Source organism: Triticum urartu, chromosome 7 (assembly GCF_003073215.2).
Source record: "Triticum urartu cultivar G1812 chromosome 7, Tu2.1, whole genome shotgun sequence".
Taxonomy (NCBI): domain Eukaryota; kingdom Viridiplantae; phylum Streptophyta; class Magnoliopsida; order Poales; family Poaceae; genus Triticum; species Triticum urartu.
This window is the reverse complement of record NC_053028.1, coordinates 563,673,109-563,691,366: the sequence shown is the minus strand read 5'-3', so window position 1 is coordinate 563,691,366 and position 18,258 is coordinate 563,673,109. Positions and strand designations below refer to the sequence as shown.

General features: G+C 46.6%; 2 protein-coding genes across 2 annotated transcripts; both read right to left on the bottom strand.

Annotated features, from left to right (window-relative positions):
- Window positions 1-9,129: 9,129 nt before the first annotated feature.
- LOC125523198 (ribosomal protein S12, mitochondrial-like) lies at window positions 9,130-9,671 on the bottom strand. The gene has a single exon (XM_048688249.1). It carries the CDS (start codon window positions 9,546-9,548, stop codon window positions 9,171-9,173), a length of 378 nt encoding a protein of 125 aa, XP_048544206.1. The 5' UTR covers window positions 9,549-9,671; the 3' UTR covers window positions 9,130-9,170.
- Window positions 9,593-10,000, bottom strand: LOC125523200 (NADH-ubiquinone oxidoreductase chain 3-like). The gene has a single exon (XM_048688250.1). The coding sequence runs from the start codon at window positions 9,947-9,949 to the stop codon at window positions 9,593-9,595; it is 357 nt and encodes a 118-aa protein (XP_048544207.1). The 5' UTR covers window positions 9,950-10,000.
- Between the last annotated feature and the right edge of the window lie 8,258 nt (window positions 10,001-18,258).

Sequence of the window (18,258 nt, the reverse complement as noted above, 5' to 3'; positions counted from 1 at the left end):
CTGAGTTTCCTATCAATACAATTCTAGCATGGATAATAAACGATTATCATGAACAAGGAAATATAATAATAACTAATTTATTATTGCCTCTAGGGCATATTTCCAACAGTCTCCCACTTGCACTAGAGTCAATAATCCAGTTCACATCGCTATGTGACTAACACTCAAGGTCACATCCCCATGTGACTAACACCCAAAGAGTTTACTAGAGTCAATAATCTAGTTCACATCGCTATGTGACTAATACTCGATGAGTTCTGGGTTTGATCATGTTATGCTTGTGAGAGATGTTATAGTCAACGAGTCTGAATCTTTCAGATCCGTATGTACTTCGCAAATTTCTTATGTCATCTTGTAGATGCAACTACTACGCTACATTTGGAGCTATTCCAAATAACTGTTCTACTATATGAATCCATTTTACTACTCAGAATGATCTGGATTAGTGTCAAAGTTTGCATCGGCGTAACCCTTCACGACGAACTCTTTTACCACCTCCATAATCGAGAAAATTCCTTAGTCCACTAGTTACTAAGGATAACTTTGACCGCTGTCCTGTGATCCATTCTTAGATCACTCTTGTACCCCTTGACTGACTCATGGCAAGGCACATTTCAGGTGCAGTACACAGCATAGCATACTGTAGAGCCTATGTCTTAAGCATAGGGGACGACCTTCGTCCTTCCTCTCTATTCTGCCGCGGTCAGGTTTCGAGTCTTACTCAATGTTCACACCTTATAACACAGCCAAGAACTCCTTTGCCGATCCATTTTGAACTCCTTCAAAATCTTGTCACGATATGTATTCATTTGAAAGTACTATTAAGCGTTTTGATCTATCCTTATAGATCTTAATGCTCAATACTCAAGTAGCCTAATCCAGGTTTTCCATTGAAAAACACTTTTCAAATAACTCTGCATGCTTTCCAGAAATTCTACATCATTTCTGATCAACAATATGTCAACAACATATACTCATCAGAAATTCTATAGTGCTCCCACTCACTTCTTTGGAAATACAAGTTTCTCATAAACTTTGTATACACCCAAAATCTTTGATCATCTCATCAAAGCATACATTCCAACTCCGAGATGCTTACTCCAGTCCTTAGAAGGATTGCTGGAGCTTTGCATACTTATTAGCATCTTTCAGGATTGACAAAACCTTCCGGTTTGTATCACATACAACCTTTCCTCAAAAAAACATCGAGGAAACAATGTTCTGACATCCTATCTGCAAGATTTCATAAATAATGCAGTAATCGCTAATATAATTCCAACAGACTCTTAGCATCGCTACGAGTGAGAAAGTCTCATCGTAGTCAACTCCTTGAACTTGTCGGAAAACATCTTAACGACAAGTCGAGCTTTCTTAATGGTGATACTTACCATCATTGTCCGTCTTCCTTTTAAAATCCATCTATACTCAATAGCCTTACGACCATCGAGCCGTTCTACCAAAGTCTACACTTTGTTTTCATACATGGATCCTCTCTTGGATTTTATGGCCTCGAGCCATTTATTGGAATCCGGGCCCACCATCGCTTCTCCATAGCTCGTAGGTTCATTGTTGTCTAGCAACATGACTTCCAAGATAGGATTACGTACCACTCTGAAGTAGTACACATCCTTGTCATCCCACGAGGTTTGTTAGTGACTTGATCTGAAGTTTCATGATCACTATCATAAGCTTCCACTTCAATTGGTGTAGGCACCACAGGAACAACTTCCTGTGCCCTGCCACACACTAGCTGAAGAGACGGTTCAATAACCTCATCAAGTCTCCACCATCCTCCCACTCAATTCTTTCGAGAGAAACTTTTCCTCGAGAAAGGACCCGATTCTAGAAACAATCCCTTATTGCTTTCGGATCTGAGATAGGAGGTATACCCAACTGTTTTGGGTGTCCTATGAAGATGCATTTATCCGCTTTGGGTTCGAGCTTATCAGCCTGAAACTTTTTTCACATAAGCGTCGCAGCCCCAAACTTTTAAGAAATGACAACTTAGGTTTCTCTAAACCATAGTTCATACGGTGTCATCTCATCGGAATTACGTGGTGCCCTATTTAAAGTGAATGTGGTTGTCTCTAATGCCTAACCCATAAACTATCGTGGTAATTCGATAAGAGACATCATGGTATGCATCATATCCAATAGGGTGCATTTATGATGTTCGGACACACCATCACACTACGGTGTTCCAGGCTGTATTAGTTGTGAAACAATTTCCACAATGTCTTAATTCTGTGCCAAACTCGTAATTCAGATATTCATCTCTATGATCATATCATAGATATTTTATCCTCTTGTCACGACGATCTTTCAACTTCACCCTGAAATTACTTGAACCTTTCAATAATTCAGACTCGTGATTCATCAAGTAAATATACTCAACATCTACTCAAATCATCTGTGAAGTAAGAACATAACGATATCCACTACATGCCTCAGCACTCATTGGACTGCACACATCAAAATGTATTACTTCCAACAAGTTGCTTTCTAGTTCCATTTTACTGAAAACGAGGCTTTCAGTCATCTTGCCCATGTGGTATGATTTGCATGTCTCAAGTGATTCAAAATCAAGTGAGTCCAAAGGATCCATCTGTATAGAGTTTCTTCATGCATATCTACCAACAAACATGGTTCGCATGTCTCAATCCTTTCAAAAATGAGTGAGTCCAAAGGTCCATCAACATGGAGCTTCTTCATGCGTTTTATACCGATATGACTTATGTGGCAATGCCACAAGTAGGTGGTACTATCATTACCATCTTATATCTTTTGGCATGAACATGTGTATCACTACGATCGAGATTCAATAAACCATTCATTTTAGGTGCAAGACCATTGAAGGTATTATTCAAATAAACAGAGTAACCATTATTCTCCTTAAATGAATAACCATATTGCGATAGACATAATCCAATCATGTCTATGCTCAACGCAAACACCAATCTCGATGGTAGAGGGAGCGTGCGATGCTTGATCCTATCAACATTGGAAACACTTCCAACACATATCGTCAGCTCACCTTTAGCTAGTCTCCGTTTATTCCGTAGCTTTTATTTCGAGTTACTAACACTTAGCAACCGAACCGGTATCTAATACCCTGGTGCTACTAGGAGTACTAGTAAAGTACACATCAACATAATGTATATCCAATATACTTCTATCGACCTTACCAGCCTTCTTATCTACCAAGTATCTAGGGTAATTCTGCTCCAGTGGCTGTTCCCCTTATTACAGAAGCACTTAGTCTCGGGTTTGGGTTCAACCTTGGGTTTCTTCACTAGAGCATCAGCTGAATTGCCGTTTCATGAAGTATCCCTTCGTGCCCTTGCCCTTATTGAAACTAGTGGTTTCACCAACCATCAACAATTGATGCTCCTTCTTGATTTCTACTTTTGTGGTGTCAAACATCGCGAATATCTCAAGGATCATCATATATGTCCCTGATATATTATAGTTCATCACGAAGCTCTAGCAGCTTGGTGGTAATGACTTCGGAGAAACATCACTATCTCATCTGGAAGATCAACTCCCACTCAATTCAAATGATTGTTGTACTCAGACAATCTGAGCACAAGTTCAACAATTGAGCTTTTCTCCCTTAGTTTGCAGGCTAAGAAAATCGTCGGAGATCTTATACCTCTTGACGTGGGCACGAGCCTGAAATCCTAATTTCAGCCCTCGAAACATCTCATATGTTTCGCGACATTTCAAAACGTCTTCGGTGCCTCAACTCTAAACCGTTTAACTGAACTATCACGTAGTTATCAAAATGTGTATGTCAGATGTTCGCAACATCCACAGACAACATTCGAGGTTCAGCACACTGAGCGGTGCATTAAGGACATAAGCCTTCTATGAATCAATGAGGACAATCCTCAGTTTACGGACCTAGTCCGCATAATTGCTACTATCAACTTTCAACTAAATTTCTCTAGGAACATAACTAAACAGTAGAACTAAAGCGCGAGCTATGACATAATTTGCAAAATCCTTTTGACTATGTTCAGGATAATTAAGTTCATCTTATGAACTCTCACTCAGATAGACATCCCTCTAGTCATCTAAGTGATTACATGATCCGAGTCAACTAGGCCGTGTCCGATCATCACGTGAGACGGACTAGTCAACATCGGTGAACATCTTCATGTTGATCGTATCTTCTATACGACTCATGCTCGACCTTTCGGTCTCTTGTGTTCCGAGGCCATGTCTGTACATGCTAGGCTCATCAAGTTAACCTAAGTGTTTCGCATGTGTTCCGAGGCCATGTCTGTACATGCTAGGCTCATCAACACCCGTTGTATTCGAACGTAAGAATCTATCACACCCGATCATCACGTGGTGCTTCGAAACGACGAACTTTCGCAACGGTGCACAGTTAGGGGGAACACTTTCTTGAAATTTTAATGAAGGATCATCTTATTTACTACCGTCGTTCTAAGTAAACAAGATGCATAAACATGATAAACATCACATGCAATCAAATAGTGACATGATATGGCCATCATCACTTTGCTCCTCTTGATCTCCATCTTCGGGGCTCCATGATCATCATCGTCACCGGCATGACACCATGATCTCCATCATCATGATCTCTATCATCGTGTCTTCATGAAGTTGTCTCATCAACTATTACTTCTACTACTACAGCTAACGGTTAGCAATAAAGTAAAGTAATTACATGACGTTTATGTTGACACGCAGGTCATAAATAAATTAAGACTACTCCTATGGCTCCTGCTGGTTGTCATACTCATCGACATGCAAGTCGTGATTCCTATTACAAGAACATGATCATCTCATACATCACATATATCATTCATCACATCCTTTGGCCATATCACATCACATAGCATACCCTGCAAAAACAAGTTAGACATCCTCTAATTGTTGTTTGCATGTTTTACGTGGCTGCTATGGGTTTCTAGCAAGAACGTTTCTTACCTACGCAAAAACCACAATGTGATATGCCAATTGCTAGTTACCCTTCATAAGGACCCTTTTCATCGAATCCGATCCGACTAAAGTGGGAGAGACAGACACCCGCTAGCCACCTTATGCAACTAGTGCATGTCAGTCGGTGGAACCAGTCTCACGTAAGAGTACGTGTAAGGTCGGTCCGGGCCGCTTCATCCCACAATGCCACCGAATCAGGATTGGACTAGTAACGGTAAGCATATTGAACAAAATCAACGCCCACAACTACTTTGTGTTCTACAAACTACGCATAGACCTAGCTCATGATGCCACTGTCGGGGAACGTAGCATAAATTCAAAATTTTCCTACGTGTCACCAAGATCTATCTATGGAGTCATCTAGCAACGAGGGAGGAGTGGATCTACATACCCTTGTAGATCACGCACGGAAGCGTTCAAGAGAACGGGGTTGATGGAGTCGTACTCGTCGTGATCCAAATCACCGATGATCCTAGCGCCGAACGGACGGCACCTTCGCGTTCAACACACGTACGGAGCAGCGACGTCTCCTCCTTCTTGATCCAGCAAGGGGGAGGAGAGGTTGATGGAAGATGGCTCCAGCAGCAGCACGACGGCGTGGTGGTGGTGAAGCTGCAGTACTCCGGCAGGGCTTCGCTAAGCACTATGGAGGAGGAGGAGGTGTTGGAGAGGGAGAGGGAGGCACCAAAGGCCAAGCTAAGAAGTCCTCCATCTCCCCCACTATATATAGGGGGGCCTAGGGGGGCGCCGGCCCTAGGAGATCCAATCTCCTAGGGGGGGGGGGGGGGGGGGGCCAAGGGAGGAAATCCCTCCTCCCCAAGGCACCTAGGAGGTGCCTTCCCCTTCTAGGACTCTTCCTTTAGGGTTTCCCCCACCCTAGGCGCATGGGCCCTTAGGGGAAGTGGCGCCCCAGCCCACTTGGGCTGGATCCCTTCCCACTTAGCCCATGGGGCCCTCCGGGATAGGTGGCCCACCCGGTGGACCCCCGGAACCCTTCCGGTGGTCCCGGTACAATACCGGTGACCCCGAAACTTGTCCCGATGGCCGAAATAGCACTTCCTATATATAATTCTTTACCTCCGGACCATTCCGGAACTCCTCGTGACGTCCGGGATCTCATCCGGGACTCCGAACAACATTCGGGTTACTGCATATACATATCCCTACAACCCTAGCGTCACCGAACCTTAAGTGTGTAGACCCTACAGGTTCGGGAACCATGCAGACATGACCGAGATAACTCTCTGGTCAATAACCAACAGCGGGATCTGGATACCCATGTTGGCTCCCACATGTTCCACGATGATCTCATCGGATGAACCATGATGTCAAGGACTTAATCAATCCCGTATACAATTCCCTTTGTCTAGCGGTACGATACTTGCCCGAGATTCGATCGTCGGTATCCGATACCTTTGTTCAATCTCGTTACCGGCAAGTCTCTTTACTCGTTCCGTAACACATCATCCCGTGATCAACTCCTTGGTCACATTGTGCACATTATGATGATGTCCTACCGAGTGGGCCCAGAGATACCTCTCCGTTTACACGGAGTGACAAATCCCAGTCTCGATTTCGTGCCAACCCAACAGACACTTTCGGAGATACCTGTAGTGTACCTTTATAGCCACCCAGTTACGTTGTGACGTTTGGCACACCCAAAGCACTCCTACGGTATCCGGGAGTTGCACAATCTCATGGTCTAAGGAAATGATACTTGACATTAGAAAAGCTTTAGCATACGAACTACATGATCTTGTGCTAGGCTTAGGATTGGGTCTTTGTCCATCACATCATTCTCCTAATGATGTGATCCCGTTATCAATGACATCCAATGTCCATGGTCAGCAAACCGTAACCATCTATTGATCAACGAGCTAGTCAACTAGAGGCTTACTAGGGACATGGTGTTGTCTATGTATCCACACATGTATCTGAGTTTCCTATCAATACAATTCTAGCATGGATAATAAACGATTATCATGAACAAGGAAATATAATAATAACTAATTTATTATTGCCTCTAGGGCATATTTCCAACACTTTACACATATATCCATGCATATGTAGTGTAGTTCCTTGCTTGCGAGTACTTTGGATGACTACTCACGGTTGCCTTGTTCCCCCTCTTCCCCCATTTCTCTACCCGATTGCTGCGACCAAACGATGGAGCCCAGGAGCCAGATGCCACCGTCGATGATGACTACTACATTGGAGGTGCCTACTACTACGTGCTGCCTGCTGACGACGACCAGAAGTAGTTTAGGAGGATCCCAGGCAGGAGGCCTGCGCCTCTTTCGATTGTATCCCAGTTTGTGCTAGCCTTCTTAAGGCAAACTTGTTTAACTTATGTCTGTACTCAGATATTGTTGCTTCCGCTGACTCGTCTATGATCGAGCTCTTGTATTCAAGCCCTCGAGGCCCCTGGCTTGTATTATGATGCTTGTATGACTTATTTATGTTTTAGAGTTGTGTTGTGATATCTTCCTGTGAGTCCCTGATCTTGATCGTACATGTTTGCGTGCATGATTGGTGTGTGATTGAATTGGGGGCGTCACACTTTCGCTGTCTCTATTATATTGGTGGACGGTCGTAACTCTAATATAGGGCTTTGAAGCATAAAAATCAGCCGCAATCTAGTTTTTTCACAAAGGCTGGTTGAGGCTCAGACTCAACCTGCTGTGCTTTGCAGATGATCTTTTTTTTCAGCGGTGGTGATCTGAATTCTATCCAAGAGCTTACTAGTATCATGACTCATTTTAACAGTGTCTGGGATTTCAGTTAATGCCAAAAAAGTAAGATCTTCTTTAGTGGTATTTCCTTTTCTTTGAAACAAACTATTTTTGAGTGTGTATTTAATGAAGGGATTTTACTAGTGAAATACTTATACCCTCCATTCATTTCCTTTTGTTTCCAGGCTAGCTCCCTCTGTAGCCGGTGGTTGATGTAGATGAGTATGGGAAGACAATGGTAGTTTCATTCTAGGTCCCACTAATTGTTGAATAGTTGGTTTGAGTTTTTTTTGATCCATGCAAGCCATTTCCAGTTGAAGTCATAAGGTACCATCCTGTTCCAGCCAGGAAGACAGCTCTATCTCACAAGTTAGCTGGATCTTTTATTTAAGCCAAAGGCTAGAAAACATATTTCAAATGAGTTTGGGCTCCGTTAAGTTATCCTCATTTCCTGAGATAAGCATAGTTCAACAAAACTAAAAGCGAGATATATCGTTGTAAAGTAGAGCTAGACTGCATGATTGGATTGTATAGAAGGATAAGAAGGACTTTAAAATTCCTTCTTTTTTTCTTAAAACGAAAGAAGAAAGAGAGTGGGATGGGATGAAAGTAAACACAAAGAGCTTATTCGATCAAAGAACCTCGCAGCTTTAGTGCAACAAGCCGATCAAAAGCACTCATCTTTATCGACAAAATTCTTTTTTGTCTCTTCCTCACTAAACGCCCGCTTCCTGGCTCCTCCCTCTTTGCCTAGCGGTCAAGTAGATAGTAGGCCCCTGGCCCCCCAACCAAGAGTCACTCGTTGAAAGCTGACTAGGAAGACAATAACTGCTATTTCAAGAAAGCATGGTTGGAGTTCTTCTATTGACAAAGGGAAGAGGACGGTCTTTCTTTTCAGAGATACCTACCTTATTAGTGCACTGGTCATGTCATAGCGGAAGGTCAGAGGTGGGAAACAAGGAAATCGAGGAAATGCTTACTGGGACATAGCCTTCGGTATGAGTTGAAGGGAAGAGGTTTGATTGCTAATAAAATGAGTGGAAGAGCTGCTCGGTCAAAGGCATTCTCTTAAGTAGCAAAGGCAAGATGGAAAAGTAGGAATGAAGGTTGCTAGGTACTGCTCCGTGGTAACATCTATCGATTCCGCTATCGGGAAAGTACGGCAAGGGAAATATCTGGCTGAGTAATTAGAGGAACTTTGGTAGCACTCGGGGACGAAATCAATCAAAGAACTTAGGAAATTGCCCATACCGACAGCAGCTCCCACTTTAGAAAAAACCCTATCTCATCAGGCAGGTATACCTGACCCTTTTTTAGCTAGTTTCGGGAAAGCGGTAAGTTAAGTAAGTCAAGCCCTTCTAAGTGAAGAATAGCGGAGAGAAATGGTAACGTAATAAGGGAAAGGGAGCTAGCTGCTTCCATATCGCCCCCAAAAAAGAACCAAAAAGTTCCAGAGGCATCTTCCATTCATTTCGATTTAGGTCTTTCTGCACCATATTTAGATCTTCCCTTTCTACGATCCGGAATTCCCAGCAAATCCTTGACTCCTCGAATACGATGGGATTTCACACCTGGCAAATCTTTCACTCTACCTCCTCTGACTAAGACTATAGAATGTTCCTGCGAATTATGACCTTCGCCTGGAATGTGAGCAAATATATCATGTTGATTGCTCAACCGTACTTTTGCTATCTTACGTAGAGCTGAATTAGGTTTTTTCGGTTTTCTCATCGAAACACGCAGGCATACTCCATGCTTCTGGGGACATTGATCCGAAGCTTGAGTACGGTCCGTGCGCCGTTTTTCTTCTCTACCATGTTGAATCAATTGATTTTTTGTAGGCATCCCTCTTTCCTATGTCCTTCCCCCCTTTGCCCTTTCAAAAGTGGTTACTCCCGATCCGAAGCACCCCTTTTCCATTCATAGAGAGATCCAATCGTCAAAATCAATAAAAAGGCCATTATGGACCAAGATCCAAACAGATCAATATTGCTAGGAGGTACTGCCCAAGGAAAAGAAAAGGTGACTTCCGGATCAGGGATAACAAATAAAATAGGAACCAGATAAAATCGAATATTGAAACGACTTCTGGCATCACCGGAGGGATCGGGACCACACTCGTAGGCCGACAATTTTTCTAGATAGGTCCAAATATTGTAAGCAAATGGAAAAGTAACACCCAGTGGAATCAAAGAAAATAGCAGACTGATCACTAAATAGATACAAATAGGTGCAAATTCTGACATCACCAAAGCCCACTTCGTTCTCTCGCTCTCCTCGCGGCGCTCCTTGCTCGCGGAGCGGCATACCGAAAAAAGACGCTCAGATGTGGATTCGAACCATTGAAGGATTTCAAGGGTAATGCCCCTTGCTCTTCCCACTGAAACAAGAACAAAAGGATTTGCAGTCCAGCAAGAAAACTGATGCGCTAACGCGCAACGGCTTTCACACTAGTTGCTCAATTGCTTGTTTTGCTCTAACCAGCTGAGCTACCAAAACCACTTGCCTAAAGTCTCTTTTCTTCATCTATGAGCATCCTACCTACAGTGGAGGAGCTTGCTCAAGAACCGAGAGCCAGCCAGGGACTGGACGACCCTCGTTCGTGAAGGTCTTCTTCGCTCTAGACGTCACCAAGAACAAGAAAGGGGTGTCGGTGTCAAAACCGGCGGATCTCGGTAGGGGGTCCCGTACTGTGCGTCTAAGGCGGATGGTAACAGGAGGCGGGGGACACAATGTTTACCCAGGTTCGGGCCCTCTCGATGGAGGTAATACTCTACTTCCTGCTTGATTGATCTTGATGATATGAGTATTACAAGAGTTGATCTACCACGAGATCGTAGAGGCTAAACCCTAGAAGCTAGCCTATGGTATGATTGTTGTTGTCCTATGGACTAAACCCTCCGGTTTATATAGACACTGGAGGGGGCTAGGGTTAGACAGAGTCGGTTACAAGGGAGGAGATCTACATATCCGTATTGCCAAGCTTGCCTTCCACGCCAAGGAGAGTCCCATCCGGACACGGGTCGAAGTCTTCAATCTTGTATCTTCATAGTCCAATAGTCCGGCCAAAGGATATAGTCCGGCTGTTCGAGGACCCCCTAATCCAGGACTCCCTTAGTAGCCCCTGAACCAGGCTTCAATAACAATGAGTCCGGCGCGCAGATTTGTCTTCGGCATTGCAAGGCGGGTTCTTCCTCCGAATACTCCATAGAAGATCTTGAACACAAGAATAGTGTCCGGCTCTGCAAAACAAGTTCCACATACCACCGTAGAGAGAATAACATTTCCACAAATCTAATCTGCTGACGACTTTTCATAACGTGACATCACACCATGGCCTGATCGTTATTTGAACCGTTTTTCTCAATCAGCCTGCCACTGCACGTTTTGCGAGGTGATTTTGTTGGCACGTCTTGTCGAAGCAGAGATCGTGTCCCCCTTATTACGGGATTCTCATCAATACGGATTTGGGTAACCCAATCGTGCCCGTTGGTATGACTCCTTGTTTTTAGGCAAGTCCCAAATGGCCATGAGGAGGACGCTTGATATTCACCATCTTTATAAAGAGGCCAAGGCCTGTCCTTTTTCTTCTCGCACTCGATCGAATCCTTCCCCCACCTCGAGTTTCAACACCCAAGGCTTAGGTCAGGCGCTTCGGACCTTCAACCATGTCCGGATCCAACCTTCAAGGTCGGTGGATGCCCTCCTCTGTCACAGAGGAAGACATCAAGAAGCTAAGAGAGGCTAGGTACTTGACCGCCGAAATCTCGCATAGGTTACCTGCTCGAGGGCAGGTCATTCCCACTCCCGAACCTGGCGAGAGCTTCGTATTCATCTCTCACCTCCTCCGAGGGCTAGGCCTTGTTCTAGATCCCTTTGTTAGGGGGCTCATGTTCTATTACGGGCTGGATTTCCATGACCTGGCCCCGGATTCCATCCTTCACACCTCGTCGTTCATCGTCGTGTGTGAAGCCTTCCTCCGCACTACCCCACACTTCGGCTTATGGCTCAAGACCTTCAATGTGAAGCCTAAGATGATTGAGGGGCGACATGCAGAGTGCGGAGGTGCCATAATAAGCAAAGGCGCCGATGTTCCATGGCCAAAGGGTTCCTTCCCGGAGGTGTCCAGTTTATGGCAACGGGAGTGGTTTTATATCACAGCTCCCTGGGGTACCAAGTGGGTAGCCGCCCCTGCCTTTCGCTCGCCCCCCACCACAACTGACGTCATGGATCAACAAGGGGCTGTACTGGGGGCCAGTAAATGATGTGCCGACATTGCAGAGTCGCATCCGAGATCTCCTCGAGAGAGATGTCAGCCTGGTCACGGTAATGCAAGTCATGCTAGTTCGTCGAGTCCCACCTTGAAAATGTCGACCCCTCCGTATATGGGAGTTCAACCCGGAAGGACCGCGAGCTATTCAGCACTTCCTCGGCATGACGCTCGAAGAGATGTACAAATTGTTCTTCGGACCAAAAATAAGGTGTACGGACACCACCGAGGATGCGGGTCTGAGCTGCAATCGTCCAGATACCCAAGTAAGTAGTCCCATGGCCGAACACGTTGTCTTTTAATTTATCACAACATCATCCTGAAAAGTCGCCTTTTGACCAAGACTGGATAAAAAAGGCGAAGATGATCAGGTGTCCGGCCCCCCTTCCCGAGGGCTCACCGGATCCTGTACTAGCCAGGATGCTTGAGCTTGCGCCTTATCAAGCGCCATCAGGGGAAGGTAAAGGGAGGAACAAAGAGGCCGAGAGTGAGCCTCGCTTACTATTCATCCAGACCGGGGGAATCGATGCCTCCTCGAAGGAGGATAACCGGGAGGAAGAATCTAAAATTCCCTCTCCCCAGGGAAGGAAGAGGACCGCCTCTGAAGACTTGGAAGTAATGGTCTCCAAGCGAGGGAAGAATCCTTTGTCGGAGGGTCCTACCCCGGAGGGTACCCTTGCCGTACAGTGCCCGCAAGGGGATCAGCCCTCCACCGAGGTGTAAGTAAACAAAGAGTACTTAATAGTAAAAATATCCTGCTTTACTTCTAAGGACAATGACCGAAGCATATATCTTGTAGTTCGGATCATAGACCTTCTCGACAGAGTTCGTCTTCGGGGGATCTTCTTCCGGAGATGATGGAGAGCGGAACACCTCCCCATGCCTCCCCACCTCATGAGGCGGGCGACCCTGAGGTGTCGTCACGGAGGATTTCTCCTGATCCGCCAAGGCCAGAGGGTAATCCTTCGGCCACCCGAAGTCCGGAGTATTCGGCTCCTAAGGAGAGCAATAGAAAGAGGTCGAGACCGTCCGGTGCGCGACCCGACGCACTGAAGGATCTTCTGGAGCAAGCGGCTATCTCAGAAGCGCATCGTACGCTAATGGGTACGGTGGTTGAGAGGATTTCATCCGCCGAAAGCGGGCTGCATGAAGCTTTTATGAGCCTGCTGAGGGGTCTTGAGGTACGCAAAGTAGTATATGTTTTTGATGGTACCGCACACGCTAGGTGTGCCATATGCAGATAGTAGCCCCTGAGGCTCTGGTTGCTGTCGAAAACGGCGGCAATCAGAGGATCATAGTCCCAGGTAGTAATCATGCCGCCTTCATGTGCAGGTGGCGGAAGGTCCGGTGGCTAGCCGGACTGGTGAGTTTGCCGAGCTGAAGCGGCAACTTGATGCGGCAGATGCCGACATCGTGCTTGTAAACAAGCGGCTCGACGAGGTACAGGGTATGTGATTTCTCCGGTGATCAACACATAGTAAGAGGAGCATGATGCTAGTATCTTTAATATGTTGTGACTGCAGATGGGGCTGCCGCCGTGGCGACCCTTCGGGCGGAACTTGCCCGTACCAAGGAACAAGCCAGGAAGATTGATGTGGTCGCTCTAAAGGCGGTCGAAGAGCTGAGAGCCGAACAGGCTGCGCATTGCCAAAGCAAGGATAAAATAGCCAAGATGGCTGTTGAATTGAAGGATGCTGCCGACCATTAAGAGCTTCTTGAAAAGGAAAATCGAACGAAGATGACGGACCTGGAGAAGGCCAAGGATGCCCGCTCTAAAATCAGAGCGGCGAAGGAGGACCTGCGTCAAGCCCGGGATATTGCGGCTGGGAAGCCCTTTTTGTTGCGGACGAAGTTCAGAGATCCTAAGTATGCCCCTCTTGATCAACTATGGAGTTCTGCAGAGGCATACGTGGATTTGGCAGCGAGTGCTGCTGATGCGGCCGAGTATTTCAAAGATCAAAAAGATCGTGAAGTGGAAAAGCTGTTCTGGTCACAGTTCAATGTTCCAGTGCGTCCACTGCTGTTGAATGAGCGAATGGCCGAGTGGGCCGAGCTCCATAGGTTGTCCGGGCTTGCCATGAGGTCTGTTGTGGATCATCTGTGGCCTGAAGGGCCAAGGCCGAACAGTTATTTTAGTTTAGTGCAATAGTTCCTTGGTGCTGTGCCGGGCGTCGACGCTATGAAGAGGTCGGCATGCATAGAGGGTGCGCGGATGGCTCTTGCCCGTGTCAAGACATACTGGGCAGAGAAGGAGGCCACAACTATTGCAAGCCAGAGTTCGGCCATGGGCCGAGTATCGGTCGAGCACTACTTTGAAGAAGTCCTTGAAGGTGCTCATTTAATAGAGGCTCAGTGCTCGAAGAATATTATGTTCTAGTGACATGTATTCCCATTGTAAGAACAATGTTTATTAAATTATAAAGGCTGCGTTTATACTTTTTCCTGAAAGTATTATGATGCCTCCGGTGCGGCCGTTTATGTATATATGTATATAACCTGAAAGTTTGCAGTCGTCGGCTTCAGCCCCCACGCATATAATTCGGGGGTGTTCGCAAAAGACGCATATTCATACTTGATCCAACGTCTTGGTCCATTAAGGAGGTGATAGCGCAGCGAACGAGGCAATCAGACTATATTGCTTTAACACTTTCACTTAGCCATAGGAGTTTTACGGTGGGACTACTATATAGGCCCTGGTACCTCCGCGCTCGTCCGAATATGGGGTGCGTACATACATGACCGGGAAACGGCCCTTCGTTAATGCAGAGGAATCCCGAAGATTCCGCTAAGTCATTAAGTGGTTGACCAGTCTCGCGCTTTATCATGATAGTCAGTTTTCGGCTTTCTCTACTGAGGTGGTCATCCGGATGAACCAGGGCACAATTGCAGTAGTTCTCCCGGTGCCACCTTAGCCGATAGAGCGGAACATAAGGTAGCAAAACACGGGAGCCGGCCAAACCCAACATTTGACCAAAGACATGATTCGGAGCTAATGCATATAAGGCCAAACTCGCGACGCCGAACACTCCCTAAGGCATTCGGTCTTTTATAACATATGCCGGGCTGAGCAATGCCCTTGATAATGAACCCCGAGTGTCTAGGTATGTGCATTGTTCTGACGTGGCGAAATGCCAATAACGTCAGCATCCTTCTCGATTGTACTGAGTATCTGAAGGATGTGAACAACAAGAGACAATAAAAAAGGTTTACATAGGGTCTTAATCTAAAAAGAAACCTTTGAGCGGGTCCCTGCTGCACGTCTGCGCCTGTGTCTCCGTTGTGCCGTATCCTGGAAGGGTGTGTCACGATAATCATCTGTAAAAGAGAAGAACTTAGGTGAAAGTTGTCGTGCAAAAAATTAGTTATTCTTAGTAAACCATTAAAATTCAAGAGAAGTAAAGTTGAGCCGAACTAGCCCTGTTTACACGCGGGAAGCCCCTGGTACCGTCTATGGGGGTATGACCATCAAACCAATCTCGGGTTTATCTAAGCTGTTATAGCTACTAATGCGCCGGACTTGTCTAGCCGTGTCCACGGTCTTGACGACCGATCATTTATTCTGGTTGGAGGGGACGTTTAGTGTTCGGCTGTTAAAGCCGTCGCACATTCTACTGCGCGTAAGGAATGTTCAATATTTCCGCTAATTGTGATGATGCCACGTGGACCAGGCATCTTAAGCTTGAGAGAAGCGTAATGCGGTGCTGCGTTAAAACGAGCAAAAGCCGCTCTTCCGAGTAGTGCTTGATAGCCACTTCGGAATGGAGCGATGTCGAAGTTTAACTTTTCGCTTCGGATGTTGTCGGGAGAACCGAATACAACCTCTAGTATTAGAGAGCCCGTGCAGCAGGCCTCTGGGCCTTGTATTACTCCCTTGAAGGTCGTATTACTGTGGCTGATTTTTGTCAGGTCTATCCCCATTTTGCGGACTGTGTCCTGATATATCAGGTTAAGACTACTGCACCCGTCCATAAGGACTCATGTGAGATGGTATCCATTTATTATTGGGTCTAACATCAAGGTAGCCAATCCTTCGTGCCGGATGCATGTCAGGTGATCCCTGCGATCAAAAGTGATCGGGCAGGCCAACCAGGGGTTGAACTTAGGGGTGACGGGCTCTACGGCGCGTGTGTCTCGGAGTGCATGTTTGCTTCTCCTCTTCGTCATGTGGATCATGTTCACTGTTTTGACCTCTGGTGGTAATTTTTTCTGTCCCCCAGTGCTTTGCTGGCGAGGCTCGTCCTCGTCTTCACTTGGTGTCTCCCTCCCCTTGTGTTTGATGTTTAGCTTACCGGCCTGCTTGAAGACCCAGCATTCTCTATGGGTGTGATTTGCAGGTTTATCGGGGGTGCCATGAATCTGACATAGTTTGTCTAGAATCTTGTTTAGGCTGGACGGTCCATCTCTGCTGCCTTTGAAAGGCTTTTTCCGCTGACCCGGTTGAGAGCCCCTGAATCCGGCGTTTACTGTCGTGTTATCTGGGCTGTCTTCTTTATTTCAACGCTTGCTTTTACTGCGTCGTGGTTTTCCATTGCCATCCCTGACTTCGGATGTGCCTGGGTCGCTGGTGCTACTATCGGCTAGCCAGCTGTCTTCGCCCACACAAAAGCGGGTCATGAGGCTTGTCAGGGCTGCCATTGTTCTCGGTTTTTCTTGGCCGAGGTGTCTGGCGAGTCATTCGTCTCGGACGCTATGTTTGAAAGCTGCTAAGGCTTCGGCGTCCGGGCAGTCGACGATTTGGTTCTTCTTAGTGAGAAATCTATTCCAAAGCTTTCGGGCTGACTCTCCGGGCTGTTGAATTATATGACTTAAATCGTCTGCATCCGGAGGTCGGACATAGGTCCCTTGAATATTAGCGCGAAAAGCATCCTCAAGCTCCTCCCAAGTCCCAACTTCCAATTGAGTTTTCGGGGAGGCTTTTCAGCCAGTGCCGAGCCGGTCCTTTCAGCTTGAGGGGCAAGTATTTGATGGCGTGGAGATCGTCTCCGTGAGCCATATGGATATGGAGGATAAAGTCCTCAATCCAGACCCTAGGGTCTGTGGTTCCGTCGTACGCCTCTATGTTCACTGGTTTGAATCCTTCTGGAAATTCGTGGTCTAGCACCTCATCGGTGAAACATAGGGGGTGTGCGGCACCCCTGTATTTGGATGTGTTGTGGCGTTTTGACGGTTGTAGTGTTCGGTTTTGGTTGTGCGCTGGAGCGCGTTTCCTTGATCCGTAGATGGATCTGGTCGCGCCAGTCTTTTGATGCAAGTCCTCACGTGAAGCGTGTGCTGACTTATGTGCGGCTTTGTTAGCCGCTCTATTGCGGCCACAAGGTGGTTGATCCGACCGGTCGGCCGTTTTATTTTTCGGCTGTGTGGGCTCTAAGGCCTCATCATCAAATTCAGGCAATAGTTTGCGCTTTGGATAGCTCTTTGTGTGGTAGCTACCACCATACTTTTCTTCATTGGCTAGCACTTTGTTTCATCTACTTTTGAGCGTATTCTGCACGGCCTTAAGCCTTTGCTTCTGCTTCTTCAGACTCCTCGCGGTGGCAATAAGCCTTCTGCGGAGGTTCTCTTGTTCCAAGTGCCTTTCCGGGATGATGTGTGCATCTTCGTCCGGACTGTTTTCCTCTCTAGAGGGAGGTTGATGAGCTTTATCCTCGGCGTCGCCGTGTTCGGACAACGGATCCGTACTATGTTCGCCGTTTGCTGGTTCATCCTGCTCTGCCGCTGGGTCAATGTGGTCGTCGTTTCCTCTGGAGTCGACTGGGGTGTTATTTTCTCTTGCATTGTTATCGCTATTTTTGCCGAGGCAGTTTGGAGCGGCACCTACGCCGACGCTTTGTTTGCTTCTCGAGGGAGCTATCCTTCGCTGCATCCTTCCGTTCCTCGTCATTGTTTTTTTGGGTGTATCCACCATGTATATGTCATGTGATGAAGTGGCTGTCTAGCGCCCTGTGGGCGACGGTTCCTGTTTCTCTCCTGCATCGTCGTCCATGCCGTTGATGTCTCCGGAGTCGAAATCGAGCATGTCGGTTAAATCGTCGACAGTGGCTACTAAGTGGGTGGTGGGTGGGTCGCAAATTTCTTCGTCGTCCGTATCCCATTCTAGCCGGACATAGTTCGGCCAAGGGTCTCCTAACAGGGAGAGAGACCTTAATGAATTTAGCACATCGCCAAAAGGCGAGTGCTGAAAGATATCCACAGAGGTAAACTCCATGATCAGCACCCAATCAGATTCGATGGGCACGGACACAAGCGGCTCGGAGTCCGTGGCCGGGGACGAATCCAACGGTTCGG